The sequence below is a fragment of the Pelobates fuscus genome, chromosome 5, assembly GCF_036172605.1.
Source record: "Pelobates fuscus isolate aPelFus1 chromosome 5, aPelFus1.pri, whole genome shotgun sequence".
Lineage (NCBI taxonomy): Eukaryota > Metazoa > Chordata > Amphibia > Anura > Pelobatidae > Pelobates > Pelobates fuscus.
The window spans coordinates 220,689,224-220,713,418 of record NC_086321.1 but is presented as its reverse complement, the minus strand read 5'-3'; the positions used below and the strand labels follow the sequence as shown (position 1 = coordinate 220,713,418).

General features: G+C 42.1%; 1 protein-coding gene across 1 annotated transcript in view; it reads left to right on the top strand.

Moving 5' to 3' along the window:
• Nucleotides 1-9,772: 9,772 nt before the first annotated feature.
• GDA (guanine deaminase) overlaps nt 9,773-24,195 on the top strand; it is a 123,175-nt gene continuing 108,752 nt past the window's right edge. Inside the window, exon 1 of the mRNA XM_063455043.1 lies at nt 9,773-10,117. Coding sequence (XP_063311113.1) covers nt 9,893-10,117 — 225 coding nt within the window. The 5' untranslated portion in view covers nt 9,773-9,892. The remainder of the gene's footprint in view (nt 10,118-24,195) is intronic.

The window sequence follows — 24,195 nt, the reverse complement described above, 5'->3', positions numbered from 1 at the left end:
GGGCTCCTTCTTTAACTAAATTGCCTGGATTAAAAAATAAAATCCTCGATAGGAGGCAAGGCACAATGGGATTAAAAAGAGGCTTTTAATGTAAGCTCATATTACATATTGTATTTCCAAGAATGTTTTCTCAAATATTGGCTTCTGCGCAAGCCCGAAAGTTGAACTGTACTTGCTGTACCTATCGAATAAAAAAAAAAAAAAAAGAATAAAAAAAAAAAAAAAAAAAGGAAATAGCAAAGAGACACAAGTCAAGAGGGGTGTCAAGAGATCAGGAGAGGACAGATAGATTTGCGTGTCATCCACACAGAAGTGATATTTGAAGCCAAAAGAGCTGATGAGTTTACCAAGGAAGGCAGTATAGATTTAGAACAGCAGGGCACAAGGGCAGAACCTTGGGGAACACCAAAGAGAACAGTTGCAGAGAAGAGGAAAAGCAAAAGAAAGAAACACTGAAAGAGCACTGGGCAAGGTAGGAGGAGAACCAAGAAAACGCATAGTTTCGTAGACTGAGATTATGGAGGATGAGAAGTTGTCAATGATCAATAACATCATTGGACACTTTGGTAATAGAAAAGTAATGATTCTGTTGTTTGCCGTGCATCAAGTGCCAACCATCATTTGGAAACCAACTACAAAGATATAATTGAACTTGGTGATGCTGAAAGGAAAGAATTAGAAATGGCACTTAACTTAACGTAACATAGAAATGGCACTTAAAAATATGCTCTTGGGTTTACTATCTTTCTAAATTAGATAATTTGATAGATGCCAGCTTCCAAATTTCACTTTGTATTGCATAACATGGTAAACCCTTGTCTGAAGGTGATTTTATAAAGACTGCTATGCTAGCTGGCGCTAATTCTCTATTTCATGAATTTCCAAACAGGGAGGAAATTCAACAATGCATATCAGAGATACCTCTTAGCAGAAATACAATAAAAGACAGGGTATTGCGCATGGCTGTTGATGTTAGTCATCAGGTCTTTACTGACTTACAGAAGGCTTTTTAATCCATGTGCTTGGGTGAATCCACAGATGTAAATAATAATGCCAGGTAGCCATAATTCTTATTTATGCTGCCGGTGACAGCATGAAAGCATGTTTAGAGATAGCATTTCTCGCATCTCCATGTTCACCTGGACAATTCTGCATCCTTTGCTCAGACAGTAACACTAATCATCAGGACATTTATCGTGAGTTTTCCAACATTGTGGGAGCTGCAAAGGATAATTTTGCAGCCAGGTTTTCTCAGTTCCACAATATTAAAACACCCTTGTCTTTTTGACTAACCCCAACAAATTTTTTTTGAAGTAATGGATCATTAGTACTTGATCAGCATCCATACTGGATCAGTACTGCATGCTTTCAATGGTTAGGAATTGAAAGTCTGCCACGGGAAGTGTTAGAGTTTTAGGAAAGCTCTGTTGTAGAGCAGATGCATATCTGTGCTAACCTACATGCTGCATGCATGTTTTGTTTGACAGAAGTGAGCTGCCCCTGTGTGACGTCGATGCGTGCCCACATATGACGTCAGCAATTTCAAAAAGTTAATTAATTGGTCAGATGGCACCATGCCCATTGTGGCATGTGTGCCATAGGTTCTCCATTGCTTGTCTAGGGGGTAACTCTACCATGCAGGAGTTTACTCTGTTGTAGTAATCCTCCCGGTGTAACCTCAACCAAGGGCACAGCAGCAGCCACAGCATGGCGGTTCCCACTATCTGCAGAGAGCCCAGAAAAGGAGGAATACAAATCAGAATCCAGCACACACACCACAGTATATACTATGCAATGTGCATAGCTAGATTCTGCTGGTCTCTTCTTCCTCATGGGTGATGCTGGTGAGTGGTAGCCGCCTCCTCCCAGCCTGCTCTCTTCTCTGTCCCTGTCCTCTTGAGAAAGATGCTACCATTTCTAACACTGACTCTGAACATTACTATAGTAAGTTTGTGTAACTTTATTATTACAGTGAACAGTGCAGAATTATTTTTGTATACAGTCCTCTTCTGGGGGACTGGGTAATATAAAATATTTTAGTCTAATCAAGTCTGCCTAAAACCCCCAGTGACTTAAGTGACAGGCCTAGACACTGTCACTGGAATTGCTAGGACTAAAATATTATATATAATAAACTATTGTTACACACTCTTCATAAATTATTAAAGACATTTTTTATACTTACTTCTGGGACCTGCCTTAACATCAGTGTTTGTATGTGTGTCTGTATGACTGTGTTGATGTGTTTGTATGAATATGTGTCAGTATAAGTGTATGTATTTGTCTGTGAGTTTCTGTTTGACTGTCTGTATGAGTATGTGTATGTGTGCCTGTATGACAGTGTTTGTGTTATGGAGTAACACTTCCAGGGTTCTGCACTCAGCTGTGAGGAGCCGACCCCGCCTCCGTCTGACACAGCCCTGACAGTATTTAGGGAGACTGGGCCAGAGGGAGGGTGCTTGGTGATTGATTGTTTGAGCTAACATGTGAGCTGCCTCTGTGAGCTCCACAGGCTCAGCTACTGGGAACTACTTCCACCAGACTTACCTCTCCACAAGCTCAGACAAGCTCTTCCAGCCTTTGAGCAAATGCAAGGATTGCTGCATGCCATAAAGGATTACTGGAGAACAGATACTTTGCTACTTTAGAAGTGGACCATATGTCTGGACTATTGGAGGACTACCCATATAAACCTTAAGTATATCTTTCAGCTATTTGTCTGCAATATCATTTATTAATGAACTAATGCTTGCTTACTCAAATCTTAATTGCTACAAGTTACTAATCTCATGAATGAAAACTCCCATCATGCTTATTCACTATGAACTGTTTCTTGCTTTGCAATTACATTCAGTGCTTCAAGTTACTAATCTCATGAAGGACAACTCCCATCATGCTTATTCACTATGAACTGTTTCTTGCTCTGCAATTATATTCAGTGCTTCAAGTTACTAATCTCATGAAGGACAACTCCCATCATGCTTATTCACTATGAACTGTTTCTTGCTTTGCAAATATTCTCAGCTAATTGATTATTGTTTCTATTGAAGATTATTCTCATGAACTAATGGTACTTAATGCATCTCTGAAGAAATACTTAATAATGAATTTTGTGTTGTTGATTACTTGCACTTCTTCTTATTGGATTATTGCCTAAATGCAATTCATTTAAGTTTAACACTTATTAAAACTTCGGTTGAATCAAGTTACCAGTGAATCTCTCTTTTCTTAAAGCTACAGTATTGATACTTAAGGATTCTCCATTTCTTCACTATTGTAATTAGGGAGTTTACAAGCTGCAGTTGAGTTGCAACCCAAATCACCCCTAGTAGCGTAACAGTTTGTATGAGTATGTGTGTCTGTATGACTGTATCTACACAAGAAATTGTCCAGGCACTCAAGGTGTTCAAGCCGCAGGCAGTTTTAATGGAACAAAAAAAAAAGGAGTAGCAACGTTTCGACCTAATTTGAGGTCTTTGTCAAGCTAACAACACAATGGCGAACCGCCATTGACTTCAATGGGCAGGCGAATTTTAAAACCCACAGGGACTCTTTCTGGCCACAAAAGTGATGGAAAAGTTGTTTCAAGGGGACTAACACCTGGACTGTGGCATGCCGGAGGGGGATCCATGGCAAAACTCCCATGGAAAATTACACAGTTGATGCAGAGTCTGGTTTTAATCCACAAAGGGCATAAATCACCTAACATTCCTAAATCACAATGGATATGGATTGACACCTGACATATGACATATTGATACCTTGACATATGGATTGACACCTGTCCTAAGGATCCCTGATACACACTGACACAGAGCAGAATAGGGACTGTTCCCCCTACATAGGGTCACTTGGCAGATATGGATTGACACCTATCCTCAGAGACCTAATTGTGTAATAATGGTAATACTAATACCTATTGTATAATATTGGCAGGGGCAAGGAAATTCACTCTAAATAGATGGGTATAGACAGAGAGTATGGAGACCGGAGTGATAAAGTGTCAATAAGGTGATATAAAGTTAAATGTATCACAGACACACAGCCACCCTTTCTCTTAGCTAGTTTCCAGAAATGCTGGATAGGTAGAAGGGCTATAAAGACTCAGAGAGGTCTAAGAAGAATCCTCTAAACTAGCCCTAATCTCCTTAAACACATTCAAGAGTGTTCTAAGCTAAAGCTCAATCTAAACGTTTAGATAACTGCCTGATTTCCCATCACAGATGCTGGCTAGGAATAACAGTGTGCAAGACAAAGAGTGAGTCTAAGTGCCCATAGTGCAGTAAAGTGTCCCTAGTGAAGTGAAAAAGAGAATAACGAGCTGGCGCCCTATCAGGGGACATGTATATGGCATCGATTTTTAGGAACCGGGAGATGGAAAAAGATGCTTGGTCGGTTCTCCTACTTCAATTTTGGGGCACTGCCCGTGCAATCTAATGTGCCACCAGATAGGAATAGTACTACTTAACACACCAATCCTATCAGTTTAATCCCTGTTATGTGCCTTTTTTTTGGTTTGGTTTTTGAAGCCGCAGTGCAGCACCAGAGGGCCGAAAAATTAGGCATGTACACATGCCTGAAAAATTAGGTATCGTTGCAGCCGCTGCTGTAGCAGCGGCCATAAAAATTGATGTTTGTTTCCCAGGCAGAAAGTGTGCTAAAACATTGCGGCTTGAACCCTAGTTGGTGGCGGATAAGTCACGCAAGTCAACCGGCATTCAGAGCTAAAATACAGCAGCGCGTGGACCATTTTTAGCCCAAGGTAGGTCATCTCATCTGGCCTTTTTTAGTCGAATGTATCGCCCACTGTCAGTCCCTTCGGGATCCATCCCTCATTCATCTTAATAAAGGTGAGGTAATCTAGACTTTTTTGACCTAGGCGACTTCTCTTCTCAGTGACAATACCTCCTGCTGCACTGAAGGTCCTTTCTGACAGGACACTTGAAGCGGGGCAGGCCTGAAGTTCTATCGCAAATTGGGATAGCTCAGGCCACAGGCCAAGCCTGCACACCCAGTAGTCAAGGGGTTCATCGCTCCTCAGAGTGTCGATATCTGCAGTTAAGGCGAGGTAGTCTGCTACCTGTTAGATTCCCGTTGTGCTGTGACATCACCCTTATACGCTGTGTAAAGCATACTTTTTAATTTATTTTGCAAATGCTGCATCCTTTCCGACTTGTTGTAATTCGGTAACATTTCCGCCACTTTCTGCTTATACCGGGGGTCTAGTAGCGTGGACACCCAGTACAGGCCGTTCTCCTTCAGCCTTTTTATACGAGGGTCCCTCAACAGGCACGACAGCATGAAAGACCCTATTTGCACAAGGTTGGATGCCGAACTACTCATTTCCCGTTCCTCCTCCTCAGTGATCTCAAAGAAGGTATGTTCTTCCCCCCCCAGCCACGTACAACACCACGGGTACCAGATAGGTGACGAGCACCCTGGGATGCCTGTTGTGGTTGGTCTTCCTCCTCCTCCTCAAAGCCACATTCCTCCTCTGACTCCTCTTCCTCACAATCCTCTTCCAGCGTTGCCGCAGGTCCAGCAAGCGATGCTGATAAGGCTGTTTCTGGTGGTGATGGTGACCACAACTCTTCCTCTTCACGCTCATCTACGGCCTGATCCAGCACTGTTCGCAGGGCACGCTCCAGGAAGAAAACAAATGGTATGATGTCGCTGATGGTGCCTTCGGTGCGATTGACTAGGTTTGTCACCTCCTCAAAAGGACGCATGAGGCTACAGGCATTGCGCATGAGCGTCCAGTAACGTGGCCAAAAAATTCCCAGCTCCCCAGAGGCTGTCCTAGCACCCCGGTCATACAAATATTCATTAACAGCTTTTTCTTGTTGGAGCAGGCGGTCAAACATTAGCAGTGTTGAATTCCAACGTGTCGGGCTGTCGCAAATCAAGCGCCTCACTGGCATGTTGTTTCGCCGCTGGATATCTGCAAAGTGCGCCATGGCCGTGTAGGAACGCCTGAAATGGCCACACACCTTTCACAAAGCGTTGTACGATCAGATTACACACATGTGCCATGCACGGCACATGTGTCAACTTGCCCAACTTCAATGCCGCCAACAAATTTGTTCCGTTGTCACAAACCACTTTGCCGATATCCAGTTGCTGCGGAGTCAGCCACTTTTCCACCTGTTCGTTCAGGGCGGACAGGAGTGCTCGTCCGGTGTGACTCTCCTTTCAAGCAAGTCAAAACCAAGACGGCGTGACACTGCCGTATCCGGGATGTGGAATAGTACCGGGGAGCTGGGGGGGTGCCGTTGATGTGGAGCAAGACGCAGCAGCAGAAGAGGACTCAGCCGAGGAGGTTATGGAAGAGGATGGAGTAGGAGGAGTAGAGGAGGTGGCAGCAGTCGTGGCGGTGTCACCAACTCCTCTGCAGAGCCACGCATTCTATGCTTGGCAGCCATCAGCAGGTTTACCCAATGTGCAGTGTAGGTGATATACCTGCCCTGACCATGCTTTTCAGACCAGGTATCAGTGGTCAGATGGACCCTTGCCCCAACACTGTGTGCCAGACATGCCATTACTTCCTTTTGCACAATCGAGTACAGATTGGGGATTGCCTTTCGTGCAAAGAAATTTCGTCCGGGTACCTTCCACTGCGGTATCCCAATAGCCACAAATTTTTTGAACGCCTCAGACTCCACCAGCTTGTATGGTAAAAGCTGGTGGGCTAATAGTTCAGACAAGCCAGCTGTCAGACGCTGGGCAAGGGGGTGACTTTCTGACATTGTCTTCTTACGCTCAAACATGTCCTCGACAGACACCTGACTGTGGGCAGATGAGCGGGAACTGCTCAAGGCGAGAGACAGAGTGGCGGATGGTTGAGAGGGGGCAAGGAGGACAGCAGTGGTTGACGTGGCTGAAGATGCTGGACCAGGAGGAGGATGGCGGCTTTGAGTTTGTGTGCTGCTTGTACTCATGTGTTGATCCCATAGGCGTTTGTGATGTGCCTACGCAAGCAGTTGTACCTAGGTGGGTGTTGGACTTCCCACGACTCAGTTTCTTTTGGCACAGGTTGCAAATGGCATCGCTTTTGTCAGAGGCAGACACACAAAGAAAATGCCACACTGCTGAGCTCTGCAATGACGGCATTCTGGTGGTGGACACAGCATGCGTTGATTGGCGTGCTGTCGGGCTGACCCCGGGTGCCGATGCATGCTGTCTGACTGTGCCACTAGCTCCTTGCGATGACCTCCCCCTGCTTCCAACTCGTCTCCTCCTCCTCCTGTCTCCCCATCTGAACTTTCGGCCTGTTCTTCTTCTTGCCAAGCGGGCACCCACGTGATATCCATGGACGCATCGTCATCATCAACCGCTTCACTTGTATCTGACAACTCAGCAAAGGAAGCAGCAGCGGGTACAACATCATCATCATCATCACACCGTACGTCCATGTGTGTAATGCTGCCTGCCTGAGACATATCCCTGTTATCTACATCCTCTGGCAATAATGGTTGCGCATCACTCATTTCTTCAAACGGATGTGTAAATAACTCCTCTGACATACCAAGTAAAGCGGCTGTGGTGCTAGTGTTGGTGGTGGCGGCAGGCGGGTGAGTGGTATCTTGAGAGGTGCCCGAAGCTAAGCTGGAGGAGGATGGTGCGTCAAGGTTCCGAGCGGAGCTGTAGAAGATTGGGTGTCCTGTGTTAGCCAGTCAACTATGTCCTCAGAACTTTTCAAGTTCAGGGTACGTGCCCTCTGAAAACTGGGCATTATTCTAGGGCCAAAGGGAATCACAGCACCACGACCACAATGGCCCCTGCGGGGTGGCCTGCCTCTGCCTGTCATTGTCTTTTGGATTAGTAGTACTATGCGTGCAAGCTACTGTGAGACCAGATATGAGTGGCAATGTGCACTGGCAGAGGTTGGCAGAGTACACGCTGAAGGCCTGACACACCCGCTTGAAGTACACTGACTGCTATTAGCTTACAGTGGAAAAACTTTTTTGCTTTTTGAAGGCACGCTATTGTGACACCAGATATGAGTGGCAAAGTGCACTTGCAGAGGTTGGCAGAGTACACGCTGAAGGCCTGACACCCAGACGCTTGCAGACAACTAACTGCTATTCAATCTATTACAGTAAAAAAAAAAATTTTGTTTTTAAATGCAAGCTTAAGCTATTGTGACACCAGATATGAGTGGTGGCACTGGGCAAGTGGGCATAGTATCCACTGTGAGCCTGACACAGAAGCTGGCAGGCAGGCAACTGCTATTCAATCTATTACAGTGAAAAAAAAAATTGTTTTTAAATGCAAGCTTTTTTTTTTTCTTTATTTTGGCGTGCATAGTGATGACAAGCATGCCGGCACTGCCACAACAGCAGGTACCGGCCATTAATCGACATAGGTTACATCTGCACATTTTTTGTTATAAGTGTCATGCTTGGTTCATGGTTAAACTGCATCTATGTCAGTATAACAGGCAACATAAAACATTGAAGATCAGGAGATATACTGACATTAAGATTAGGTAATAAAACAATACAAGTACTTGCTGATTAGGCTAGCATTAAGTGTTAAGGTTAACAAGAGTGATTAACTTAGTAGTCGATGGTGCGAGGGCGTAGATTGTCTAGCTAGTTCAGCTGACATGCGTGGTACTTTCTATTCAGTAACCTTACATAGCGTGGTATTTCTGTAGAGACATTGCTAGCAAATAGTGAGGGTATCAAGCTAGTTGTGCTAGAAATTCCATGTAACATAATATATATGACAGCTATATATATGTTGAGAGTTACAGTATGCATGACTATCTGGCTCTGGAAACGACAATGATACCTCGACTGTGCTGAATACATTAACAACAGTAGTAGTAGGTCTTACGGCAATGGATGGGCACAGCCTATATTACAGTGGTGGCTATAGGGGCTTAGCGCGCATAGAGTTGAGTGCCTTAATATATTGTATTGGCCCCCCAACCGCAGTAAGGGTAGGTAGATCATGCTTGCAGAGAGCATACACAATAATAAGAGATGATTGAGCAAGGCTATTATCTACCATGGCATATCTGTGTGATGTCATGTGTTGTTTCATGCATAGACATGCCCAAGAAGTGTTCCAGGTATACCCAGGCACAGGCTAACGCATGGACAAATTGTACACCCTGTCCCCCGTTTAGATCTGTGGTTTTGGGGACTGGACTTTAGGTTAGCTTGTTGTGTTTTGTAAGGCCAGAATAAATGTGCCTAGCACTCTGCTTAGCACTTATGTGTGAGTTGGGATCAGCTTATTATGTTTTTGAAGAAAACCTCTGTATACAACTAGTTATTTGTTAAATTTGGATTGGGCACATATTTTAGCTAACTATATTTTTTTTCTCTGGGTGCACACTAATGTAATGTTCTGTGCACACATATGGTCACCCTATAACAGCATTTCAGTGATGAGTGCAGTGACATTGTAGCATTACTTGCAAAATGGTACCCCACATTAGAACTAGGGGTATTCCCTTCATCTAAACAGATAATTGAATGTCACCTCCCTTTTTACCATGCACGATATACAGCTAACTAAAAACATTGCCTAACCCTGTCAGCACTATGAAAAACTGCAAACATTAGTCACTCAATGCTCCAAGCAGAAAAGAGAGAGAGACATTCGATTCCTGGAACACGACAAAAAGAGAGATATGCACCCACACCAACATTGTTTATAACTGCAGTATACAGGACATAAACAACATAGAATAAAAGACTTATCTTGCTGATGCTAACCCTTATAACCACTGTTAAGTAAATCACCATGGACGCCTCATGGATACTAGTTGAAGCATGAAGAAGACCCAGCATTACTACTTACTCAGCAGCTCTTATCGCTGAGTCAGAGGAGGCAGCTGATGGCGTAATAAAGATACTTACAGTAGGTAGGGAGCTCTATGATTGGCTGGGAGGGAGCTCTGCCTCCTCCATGTGCAGCGCTGCCCCTGGTTAATAGAGGTGTGAGTCTTCCTGCAGCTCCATCCCGCACAGACACCTGTTGGCTGCTGATCACCATGGACACGCTGCAGAGGGTATTTAAAGGAACCTTTGTGCATTCCACGCGCACCTGCGCTATGGAAGTATTGGAACACCACATTCTCGGTGTTGGTACCTCAGGCAAAGTAAGTTTTATACCTGCCGAGGGGGAAACAGCCCAGACGAGTATGAATTGGAAATATCATTTGCATTGCTTGTATTTTTAAACTACAAATATGTAATATGTGTGTCCAATCGCCAACTATTGAATTATCCTGAATGTTAAAATATTTCGATTTGGATGTATAATTATATGTTGGCTTTAGGTCGCCTCAAGCTGTAATGTAGCCAGTGTAAGTAATGGGTGTATAATATCTGATAGCAGTATCTATGCAAGTTATTTGCTTTTTTTTTTCCTGATTTAAATTTACCTTATTCTGGTTGAGTGTCATTTTTTTTCACTGGGTGATCAGATGACACGAACAAAGATCTAACCCTGTAATATTTGAACTAAATATTGTTATTTACTAAAATAAATCAGACAGAATCACTACGTGAGATATAAAGCTGGGGACCCAGTAATCATTTGCAGCTCTTTTGCGATTAAGCAGCTTCTTACTGGAAACGAAGTTATAATTCCAGCCTTATAGGCTACTTTATTGTTCACTTAACTTCCACACAGCCGGGTAAAGAGTTTCGGAACAACCAGCTTGCTTTACCATTTTTAATGCACCCATTCCTCACTCTCTGTTCCTCTCAACAGCTTACCCAGTGCTATGTGCCACTTAACCCTGGCAGACAAAATGATGTGTACACATGTCAGTATGAAAACTGTTTGCAGAATCCTGTTAAATCAGTGATATTGTACTTCACTATTACATTTTAAAGCAGACATGGAACCCTCTCTGAGTAATCCTGATTGTATTTAAAATTAAAGGACAACTATCAAGTGTTAATTTATTACTTTTTTAAAGCTTTGTTATATTTAATGTAACCTAATAATATATATATATATATATATATATATATTGAAAATTATGTATTTTTTGGGGGGGAGAGGGGGGGGGGGCAGGCAATCACTTTTTTTATTAAGATGCAAGCAAATACACTTGGCATACAATACCAATATACATCATGAAGCATTACACATGTATACATTGGAGATTACAGCACCTCATTTTATGTAAGTATGGCAGAACTGTATGCTTATAACAAAAACAACAACAAAAAAGGTTTGTAAAATCAAAAGAAGGCAATGTAGGCATTGATTGCTATGACAGTAGGCATCAGCACAGAGACACACTTAGGCAATAGCTGAGATTGTGATATCTTAAGAAGACTATATAAAACATCATAGGAAATAAGATTAGCTGATAGCAGGTAATAACTAGTCAATATATTACCATGGTATAGAATCGTGCTATATGAGTAAGCAGTACTAGAATAAGCATGCAAAATACAAGATAATTGACACTCTTAATCCACTGGAACTAGTTTTATAAAGCTAAGATTCTCTTGTAGAAGAGACTGGCTGCCACAAAGAAATCATTAACTTGGGGCCTAAAAAGTAGGCTGTCAGATATGCGTGGAGGGACAGTCAACCGAATCCCAGGCTGGGCAATATTTGTATAGACCACCAAAACACAAAATATGCGGGATATGGCTGAGAACAAAATCTAAAAGGAACATAAAATATATAGATAGTGAAGTACAATTATCACAATCAATTATGCACTATACATAGATGCACTCACGAGATTGCGTAGAATATATCGCTCTTAGGGTGCCTCCCCCGATATAATGGGGGGCTAGTAATCCTTTCCTTCGATGTAGAGTAACCAGTGGTATTCAGGACTTCAATCGGGTGATGGTAGAAAAAAACGATTATTTATTAATAAAAAAGGTGAACAATCACCATCAATATAAAATGGAATATAAAGAAACAAACGGTATGGTCCTATGCGTTTCGTTCTGCGAGGAACTTCATCAGGGACCGTAGTAAACCATAAAATCAGTATACAAATTCATAACATGTAAAAAAAACATATCCTATTCCCTCCATCCCCAAGTCCCTTTAAATAGGGCTAATCCCTATGTCCATTGGGGGATCCGCGGGTGGCTCCAATAATCCACAGCTTCATTGGCTCGGTGGGGAATCTTCCCAGCTGTTTTTCATCCTTCTAGCTTTGTTGTAATCAAATTTTGCACGTTCAAATGGCCGGAACCGGAAGTGCATCTAATTCAATACTTCAGTGTTCCGGATGCGTGCCACTTGCATTTCACCCACGTTCTCCCTGTGTTCCACCACGGTATTGTGAAGTTGAAAAGGCTTAGCTATTCTTTGAAATCCATATAAAATAACACAATATGTATCTACTAGAAGAAAAGGAATATTAGTAACCATATAAAGATTAAACTTTTGATCATAAATGAAGTGCAATCTGTGTAATTATGCTCCATGGACAATCATACATTGTTTCCATGGAGACCAGATTTTAATATGAACATCTTCAATTACTATTTAAAGTGAGAAGTGTTAAGAATAAATAATAATACATTTAATATAAAAAAAATCAATCATAATTTGATTATACAATATTAAATGTAAACCTTGATGTGAAGTCCTGTCCTAATGTGTTTTACACCCACCTCCTATAGAATGTAAGCTCGATCGAGCAGGGTCCTCTTCAACCTATTGTTCCTGTAAGTTTATTTGTAATTGTCCTATTTATAGTTAAATCCCTTCTCATAATATTGTAAAGCGCTACGGAATCTGTTGGCGCTATATAAATTGCAATAATAATAATAATAAGTGAAACAATCCACTACAATTTAAAGTGACCAGTGCTCATAATAACCCATTTTAATCAAGAGAATATATATGTTCCTAAAACTTATTCAAAATCTCCAATATTCTCTGGAGTAGCACATACCTATGGAGTAGCACCACATACCTATTAAATTTTGTTCTCAGCCGTATCCCGCATATTTTGTGTTTTGGTGGTCTATGCATTGTAAAAGTCGTCTTCTTTGGGTGGCGATCTTGGGAGGCTGTTTTATAATTCTAAGCCAAGTATATTTACACTTGATATTTCACTACACTTAATTACAGTGGTGTTTATAGTGTGTTGTTTTGCTGGGCAATATTTGTGTATACTTGCAGTGTTCTTTAAGAGATCAGCATGTCAAAGCCAAAGTAAAGTAGCCCTCCAGTCCCAAGCCTGTCCAAGAGCTGACACTTTGGTTCCACAGACCCAGTGACTCACAGAGCCCAAGTCCTTCTGTCAGGGAAACTTTGTTGACAGTTGTCTTTGAAAACACATGTCTCTATTTGGACAACATTTTCTATTCTACTCTTTTACATTTCAGTTATAGCTTACTACCCAGGTGATTTAAACAGATGGCTGCAAGCCTACACTTGTGTTAAGTGGACCAGAGGTGCTAAAATGTGGACATTAAATCCCACCTGGGCCAGACTGGGACAAACATTTTTCTCTGGCATTTGTTAATTACCAGCATCGAAGGAGGGACCACTAGGGCCAGAAAGGCAGTGTGTTGTGCCATCACCAATGACAAGCATGCCATCCCAAAGTGAACATGTAATTGCAAAACTCATCCAGACATGCTAAAGAGTTGTGTTAGTTTTGTACAACGCAAGAAAATGTGAAGGAACACACCTACCCAAATAACATAAGCTCATTTAAATTGCTATGAGGGCAGTAGTGTCCAGAAATTGAACTGAAACATTTCTCTCATTGGACACCCCTGAGAGTGACAGACATCTCCCAGACATCTTCATTTCAGTGGAGAGGCATTGATGCAGTGCCCTAAGCGTTTTAACTCAGCAATTATTTAATTGCAGATCTAAACATATCTCTTGCAACTGTCTTCCTGACTTCTGTAACGTTCAATGCTTCCCTATGAGAAACATTTGATTAGATATAGAATGTAAGCTCATTCGAGCAGGGTCCTCTTCAACCTATTGTTCCTGTAAGTTTATTTGTATTTGTCCTATTTATAGTTAAATCCCCTCTCATAATATTGTAAAGCGCTATGGAATCTGTTGGCGCTATATAAATTGCAATAATAATAATAATAATAATAGATGCACATGTGCCTCCCGTCCCTAATGCTTTTCTATGAGAAGCATTCGTTTGGATGGGAATCCAAATGTATGTATTTAGAAACAACTATGTATTTATAAGATACATTGTCCTTGTTCAAATTACATTTTAGTTGTATAATTGTCATTAGTAAGTCACCTAAAATTTCTCAGAATTGCTCTGAATCTGGCCACAAGCCCTTGTATTCCAAAAATAGAGTTGTCTATTTGAAATGCTGGGAGGTATGATGAATAACTTTGTGGGTGGCAGGACCACGAGGAAGCTGATTGTGATTTGCAACCTCTAAAGTTGCAGAACACAAGCTCCCTAACATCACTGAGGGGGTGCATGGTCTGTGCAGTGTCAAACACCTCAATGAATGCTGTCGAGTCTAATACATTTTTCATGTAATGGTAGAGCTAGCCCTTTGTTAAAGTTTTCTAAACAGTTCCAATATTCTCAGATTAATCATAAATTCAAGCCTCAAAGTTTTCACTGAGGACTTTGGCCAGAAACTGAACTAAGGTAAACTTGCTGAAAGTGCTCCCTGAGCTGCAGAATTCTGATAAGTTGTAATACAGTTTGCATAAAAACTTACTGTGGTCCAACGAGTCCTGAATTAGGAGCATAGCCTTTGTGTTTTTCCTAACAGGCATTTTTTGCTATGAGGTATTAAGTCTTGATAATTGAATTCTTCAAAAAGCTCCATATTTTTATAATAAGTTAGTAGAAAATAAGGTAATTTTATAGCAATTTAGAGGCAAAAAACAGTTTTTAAAGAGTGCCAACTTTATCATAACATTTGAATTATACATCCAATTTGTGTTTAAAGGACACTCCACTGCCTAAATAAAAAATAAAAGAATTATATACAATTGTATTGTACAGAAATACTTATACAATACAGACAGCTGAGCATAATACAGATATCTTCATATTATAAAAAAAAAACTGGGCACAACATAAGGATATTTATAAAATACATGGAGCTGAGTACAATACAGAGATAACCATGTCATCAATGGAACTGAGAATATAATACACAGAGCTGGGCACAGTACAAAGATATCTATAAAATACACAGAGCAGGGGGCGTGGCCTGACCGTTCAAGGCAATGGACGTGTGAACGATCAGCTCCGTGAGAGATCCCCGTGATAAAGCAATTATTCTAGCGTATATTGAGAAATAAAACCCGACAGAAGCATCTACGTTTACCTAGGACAGTATGGCACAACATATGTCCAAAAAAAACAAACCTAGAGAAGCACCAACACTGCAAATCTCGGCCATGACATCGCCGCCACGCCGAGCGCAAGATGGCGTCGAAAGGCCTACCTCCCCGGCTTCGAGTTCAGAACGGAGCGATGTCACCTCTATTTCCCACAGAGAAGTACCGGCCACAGAATCAGCAATACAAAGAATGCTGTATAGCCTCCAAACATCGCTGAGAGCTGATTTTGCACTAATAGCCAAAGAAATTAGAGACGATGTCAAGGCGCTAGGAGAACGAATGGACTACATAGAAAATAAACCAGAAGAAATCATATCCGCACACAATAATGTGGCGACCGCGTACGACAGCATGGAAGTTAAAATAAATGCCATCTTCACTAAATTAGCCGACCATGAGGACAGAGACAGGCGGAACAATGTACGCATTCGTGGTATACCGGATGGTGTGGGCCCTAACGACTTGGGTGAATATGTCCGCCGACTCTTCCACCTGTTGGCACCAGAGCTGCCAATCACTGCACTGCTGCTCGACAGAACACATAGATTGCCCCGGCCGAAGCACCTTCCACAGTCCGCCCCGAGGGATACCATAACTCGGATGCATTACTACTCTACAAAGGAAATTATAATGGCGGCTGCCAGGAAAGGCCCTACCTTGCCAGAAGAATATAATAAAATTCAAATTTATACAGATCTTTATGCACATACCCTGAGTGCATGAAGACATTTTGCCCAGATAACAAGTGCATTGAGAGCGGCGAATGTACCCTACAAATGGGGCTTCCCAGCACGCCTTATCGTTAGGAGAAATGGCGTCGAAAGGCACATCACCGAGCCAGAAGATAGGAAACGCGCCCTGGCGGAGTGGAACATACCGATAGCTGGAGTTGAGGAGACCACTCCATCAGCATCCATCGTGCACACAGCTGCCACTGCGGTAACCTCACCGATGAAAGTATCGCATGCTTGGGACTCACAAACAAAGATTAAATGACTCTTTAGATAATCGCTATTTGGGACTTCTGGCAATACCGGCACTCCAACACAACACGAGGGTAACTAGTACCGGTAACAAATACCTTGACATACGTTAACTTTTCCATGTTTATGTCCGCTTTGACCTGCTCTCTCTGTGTTTAATAAGCGACACGTATAATGTTATTTGTAAAAAGTTGTGCAGGGATACATCTGTTTTGAACCCGCCAGAGCTACAAGACATTATACCGACCTCTCCCCCTGCACCTAGGGGTTGCCGCTGTTTTGCAATGCCCCCATGGATCGCAAGAAGCAGACCATAATCGGCATATGCCGCTTGCTTAACATTAGGGTTGCTAACACGGAATTAGAGTCGGACAAGTTTACCCTCGCTACCTCCTCCCCACAGTAGCAACCCACTGCCAACGGGTACCCCCACCTAGGCCTAACTTGGCCTACAAGTTTATTGCCAACATTATACGCACTCCCGTGCACCTTCTGTCACCTAGGCTACCACAAGCCCTTCCATGGAGGAAAGCATACGACGCCCCAACACAATATAGAAATTCCCGCGAACAAATTAGGGAATACATGCGCCTGATGCATACACTAGATAGGCGATCCGTAGAACAACGATTCTACTTTATGAGTAGAAATGATATATATTGCCTCCTATCACAAGTTTTCTCGGTTTTCCTTTCCCTTAAAATATAGGGTCACTTTGGTTCTGGGTCACAGGTATCCAATTGTTATCACATGCTTTTAAACAAAAAAAAAAAAAAAAAAAAAAGAGAAATATACATCGTATACTATGGTACGCTAAGCTGCAGAGTACAGAATTTGCACTAGCGGTTCTTTATGTGTTTCTAAGACAGTTACCGGAACATAAGATTATCTAAGTTTAACCACCTAATGTGGATAGAGCTTTACAAAAAGGGTTAGTGTCCAAGAAACAATTCTCTCAACCCACCATGTTATATACCCCTAACTAGGGTCTGGGACATTCGTTGTCCTCTTGTCCTACGAGAGTGATGTCTCTCCCTTTCACTAACGGGTTCTCTCAACCCCCCATGTAAGGGCTTCAGTGCCCAAACACAATAGGAAAATTAGGTTCCACTCGGTGGACCTCCATTATGTACATAGTTGGTTAAATCCCCTTTCGTTGTTTTCTCCTTCCGAACCCCCCTCCTCTTCCAGGGTGAATACATCCTATCATACTACAGTGACCGTCATAACATCCCTTGGCTCGCTGCCAGCAAGGGTCTACAGCACGCAGAGTTGCCAATGTGAGCTTTGGTTGCTCCACATGGGATCACATGGACCTCATAATACTACATACTCTAACCTTTATATCTCGGATACTTTTTCAGTATATACCCGGCTTCATATAGCAACCCTCTGATATCTTATGACTCTTAACCTGCTTTCAATAAATGCCAAAGGGCTCAACTCACCACATAAACGACGTATGGCGCTAATGGAAGCAAAAAAGCAGAACTCTCACATAGCATTTTACCAAGAAACACATTTCCAAACTCTTAACACGCCCAAATTCTACTCCAAACATTTTCCGATGGGTTACCATTGCACTTATAAAAAAAAAAGAAGCGGGGTGTTTCTATCCTGATAAGTAAAGATGTGTCTTTTCAATTGATAAAAAAAGTAAGCGATAGAAAAGGTCGCTACCTCTTGCTACAATGTATAATCAATAACGCTCAATATACGTTAGTTAACATATATGGCCCACACAATAACCACCACGTTTTTCTGGACCTAATCTTCACCCTAACGACCGCTCACAAATTTGGGACAGTTCTAATGGGGGGGAGACACGAATTTCATCTTGGATCAAAATTTAGACACGACTTCCTCCTCCAAGATCTCACTTAAAACTACAAACCAAAGGTCCCGTTCCATCTCCCTTCTTGACATCTCCTTACAAACACATGGCTACATCGATATATGAAGAGCTTTACATCCCTTACATAGAGATTACACACACCAATCCCTAGTTCACGGCATGTATTCCAGGATTGATCGCTTTCTCATCCCATCCTCACTCGCATCACAAATAGCCAAAACTGACATAGGCACCATCACATGGACTGATCACGCTCCTATCACACTGGAAATCATAACGCAACACCCCACAACCGGGAACCGTACCTGGAGACTGAATGACGCTCTCCTGGCCGACCATCATCTGGTGGCACAAATCTCGAAGGACTTAGACACATACTTTCTCTTGAACGATACGGGAGAGGTGGGAATAGAGACCCTGTGGCAAGCTCATAAAGCGGTCCTACGGGGCCAATTTATTAAACATGCTAGCTACAATAAAACACTAGGAACCAACGCCTACATTGACCCACACAAAGCACTGGCCACACTTACTCAAACGAATAAGCAGGCACCTTCACATGACCTCACGAACCAGATTCGAGTCCTTCAATCGAAACTGAAGGAAATGGAAATGGCTAAAACAACGTATTTATTGTCAAAATCGAAACACAAATTCTTCCGAGACGGGAATAGAGCAGGGAAAACATTAGCAGCACGACTTAAAGCTAAATCGCTATCATCTAAAATCGCATTTCTCACTACAGGACAAGGCGACAAAATTACCGACCCACAAGCAATTGTGGAAGAATTCAGTCGCTACTATAGCGGCCTATACAACTTAGCAAAATCACCCGACTGCCCTGCTCCTTCACAAGCTGACATAGATCTATATCTGAACGACATCCACTTACCCGCTCTCACCTTAGAAGAAAAGCAAGCTCTACTCCAGCCCTTTACGGCTCAAGAAATATCGCATACCCTCAAACACCTGCCGAAACATAAGTCTCCCGGCCCCGACGGGTTTACAAACCTGTACTATTACACCTTCCACGATATCTTAGTACCACACTTGACAAAAATGTATAATCACTGCTTTCAGTCAGGGACCATGCCTAAAGCTATGTTGCAAGCCTACATTTCGACCCTACCCAAACCTGGGAAATCTCCAACCCAATGCTCCAACTTCAGACCAATATCTTTATTAAATAGCGACACAAAAATTTACGCCAAATTGATAGCGAATAGGATTAATCCCATTTTGACCCGCATAATTCACAATGATCAGGCAGGCTTCGTCAGAGGCAGGCAAGGCACTGACAATACCAGGAAAATTCTCAACATATTATCCCACATTACCGCGGCCAAATCAGAGAGCCTATTGTTAGCTTTGGACGCGGAAAAAGCATTTGACAGGCTTAACTGGAAGTATATGATATCAGTCCTACTCAAATATGGATTTCCGCAAGAGATGACTAGAGGTATTATGGCATTATATAACGAGCCGCAAGCTCAAGTGTCAAACTCTGGATTCCCTTCACGACCGTTTGGTCTGTCAAATGGCACAAGACATGGATGTCCGCTGTCCCCTCTCCTTTTCATCCTAGCGTTAGAACCTCTGGCGCTAAAAATCCGAAATGACCCACTTGTCTCAGGGATACCCATTGGGAGCTCACATTTCAAACTATCGATGTTTGCTGATGACATTCTAATTACCATCAGCAACCCAGAAACCTCTATCCCACGCCTTATGTACCTCCTAAAGGAATACGGCGAGATATCTTATTACAAGCTGAATCAAAATAAAACACAAGCTCTGCCACTCCACATACCGGTAACTACGGTTGAAAAGCTACGCCAGACATTCCGTTTCGATTGGAGACAGAAACATATCACTTACCTTGGGGTGAAGCTCACACTACATTCCCACACTACTATATCCCTAAATTATGGACCACTACCACAAATATGCACTTCATTCTTCCAGTCTTGGAAACATGTCCACCTATCTTGGTTAGGACGTATCAATGTAATAAAAATTACCCTATTGCCAAAAATTATTTATATCTTTCGCATGCAACCACTTCAAGTATTACCTCGAACACTTAAAACCCTCCAATCCATAATATCTAGTTATATTTGGAATAGGAAAAAAACACGCTTACCCGTGGCCTTACTCCAACAGATTTCATCTGAGGGAGGACTAGGGGTACCTAAAATATCAGCTTATTACGAAGCTGCCATACTGGAATCTGCTATCCGCCTTCATGCCAATAAACACACATTCCAATGGGCAGATATGGAATCAGACAAATCCAAACCGCACTCACTACTACACGTCATGTGGTCCCCTAAAATACATCGTCCTCCAAAACTATCGCTATACCCGACCTCAGTATTAACGTTGAACTACTGGGATAAACTATTGTTATCTGCAGCAGAGAAGGGGAAGTACTGCATTGAGGCCCCTATCGAGGCGCTAATGCACTTAACACCATGGTTGTCGTTGAAACCCTGGGCATCATATGGCATTAGATACATTAAAGACCTATGCTCAGCACGGTCCATCAAACCGTTTCCTGACTTGCAGGAACAATTTAATCTACCGAACTCCCTCATATTCCAATATCTCCAATTGAAAAGTATTATAGCATCCCAGGTTTCCTGGCATCACTCGTTATTACCCAAGAGGGTAAACGGCACACTCGCTATTATGTCTCGATGTCTCTTTCATTGTGTTATAAAACTATTCTAGATTATCATACCCCCCATTCTTTTAGCTTCACACAACAATGGGAAAAAGAGGGAATCCCTGCCTTATCGAACGAAACATGGCTTCTAGCTATAAATGCACTAAAAGGTCTTACATCTTGCTATTCCCACGTAGAAGCACATAAAAAAGTGATTTATAGATGGTACCTTACCCCCCAAAGGCTACACCAAATCTACCCTAGTACAAGTCCCAAATGCTGGAGATGCTTGACTACTACAGGCACTATGTTACATATTTGGTGGGAATGTACGGGAATTAAACCACTATGGGCGAGAGTCCAGCGAATATTGCACCAACTATTACAACACACAACAACCCTCACACCTGACCTAGCACTTCTGCTCCTTTTCCCCACTCACTGGACAAGGGCAGATAAAAAAATAGCCTCTATTATAATTTTAGAGGGCCGCCATTTACTGGCTCAACATTGGAAGAGTACTGTTTGCCCCCCCTAGACGGGAGCTCATAGAACGGGTAAATATGTACTACAAATATGAAATGCTTTCAGCGGACTCTTATACAAAGAGGAGCCAGACAGAGCGACTGTGGAGCTCCTGGGTCGACCTCCTGGGCAGACATTCAGCCCATAACTTGCCCAAACGATCCTGTTAGGTGCAATGGGTTAGCGCCTTATAAGACTTGGCACGTACGCCCCCACGACACAGACATAAGAAGCGCTCGCTAATCAGAGGTATTAAGTGACAAAATATGATAAAGTGGCTAAATGACTATTTAACCTGTAACTATATATGGAATATGTATGCGACTGGGCCATTACCTAATTGCCTAACTGCCTAAATGCAACTAATTTTAGTTGCCCATCCAAAGTTAAACGTTGATTGTGATGCATGTCAAATATAGTACGCTATATAAGATATATTATATAAAACACTGTAAAACCTTTGCGATTTATTGCCGAAGATGTATAATCCCACCCCCCTCACCCTCCCCTTTTCTTTATTCTGTATCCCTACCCTTTATAACTTTGTGAAAAATAAAAATCTTAAATTTAAAAAAAAAAAATACACAGAGCTGGGTAGACTACAGAGATAAAACAGGTAGAACTGAAATCTATTACTGTCATTTTTTTCCAGTATTTTTGGCTTACCACTCTCCCCAGCAAAAATATTTTTAGTGTTTATAAACTCTTGTAAATAAAAAATATTATCCACATAAAAACTGGTTGTAATCATACATTTCAACTATATGACCCTAAATTGAACAGTCACTAAGTTATAGCACTTCATTACATATTAGTCCATTGTAAAAGATATTATAGATATATATAGATATATATATATATATATATATATATATATATATATATATATATATATATATATATATATTGTGGCAAAACCAACTTCGCCACTGTGAACTGGAGAAGCCTGGTTGTTAGCCTCCTGCCCTGTGACTATGGCCCTGCAGGTTAAACCTTTTATGTTCCCTGCAGAAAGCAGAAAGCCGGGGTGTTCGGTAGATTCCAGCTACCGAACAAACTACCGTATGAGGGACCACCTAGGAGGTGGAGTGTGCCGTCAATTAACCGCCCAGAAGCTGCGGTTAACCGCAGCTTAATTGATGAACGCTGGGTGGCCTTAGTTCGTTTGCCGAACACGTGTCAGCGGCCATTTTAACTCCCGAACGGCCAGCGGTGTTCAGCGCTCAAACTATGGAACTGTAAACGGACACTTAATTGCACGAACACCGCTGAGCCGTCCGTCGCCTGGGTCCTAATCGTACATGGTTAACCGAACACCGGAATTCGGTATTTCTATGTGAATGATAGTAACCCAGATAGCTATGCCATGGAGCCTATTTGTGTGATTAAAGACTTTAGCTCCATGGCAATTGTACTGTGTGAATAGGATCTGCGCGCTATTCGGTAGTTTTGTGCGCTCAGATCCCAGCTATCTGGGGATATGTGAAATGTCTGTGTGTTATGGATAAAAAGTAACTTTCTGTATTTTAAAGTGTTTTATGTCTTTCTGTAACCATGTGGTTAATGGAGTCTGTCTCTGTGCTGGGAGATAATTGGATTACTTCTCCAGCACAGAGAAGGCTCTGTAAAAAACGGTCTGAGCTGGAAAGCTAGGGGTTTTAAAAGATACTTTACTAACTTTTGAACCCCTGGTCTGACCCATGCCATTTTTTAATATGTTGTTCCCCTGAATGGACTGATTGTGGATATGTAATTTTGTGTGAATGTGATGTATGGTTTTGAAGTTATAAATATTGTGTAAAAAGTATATTTTAAACTGTATGAATAATGGGATTATGTGTCACACTAAGGGGAGGGGATGTGTGGGAGGTAACATCTATGTCATTGGTTATTTTATGCCTCCCCCTGGGTGTGGCCTGTATGTGTACTCTTGTAATAAAAGCCAGGCTGGATGTGCCAGTCCAGAGTTCCTGCTTAACCCTGAAGCTGAAGTGTTGTCTCATTCTTGGGGGGAATTTGACTGTATGCCGACTGCCAGGAGTGTAAGCTGTTCGTATTGCTTTTCCTGTTCGGCTGCTTCCAGGGTTCGTGTGTCTGCTGTTCGAGAGTTGGTGAATCCATGCAGTTTGGGAGTTCGGGAAATTGGTGCTTACAGTAGCTGCTGGTCTATCTAAAGGGGATTATCGCCTAAACTGGGTTTTATCCTCTTTTGAGCAAAACGGTCCGTTACATATGGGAAAATTCCTTCATACTTACCATAATTTTCATTTCCTGATAATTATTCATTGCAGCATTTACTCATGGGTAGCTCCACCCCTCACAGCGGAAAGGACAGGAAATAGAACTCTGAAACTGGTGTATATATAGATCCTCCCCCTACCCATCAGGCAGTCTTTGTAACTAGCTTCACCTCCTATAGTATATGGGTGGGACCGTAATGCTGCCATGCATAATTATCAGGAAATGAAAATTACGGTAAGTATGAAGGAATTTTCCCTTTTCCTGACCAATTATTCATGGCAGCATTTACTCATGGGGAATACCCAAGCAATACATATAGAGGGAGGGACAGAGTTCAAAAACAGCCAATAGCTATAAAACCATAATTGAACTGGATAAATCGTAGAAGACTTTACAAAGCCAAACAATAATCAATAGGAAATTGTCATAAAATCTGCTCAGACAAGACAATTTTCCCTAGAGGCTGCAAGGTCAGCAACTTCCTGGCATTCAATATCAGAAATATCCTGAATAGATATAGAGTCAGATAGGAATTAAGGCCATAAAAGCATAAACTAGAGAACAAAAATGTTACTGATATAAAACCGAATAGATATCATCAAATCAAAACCTCAACA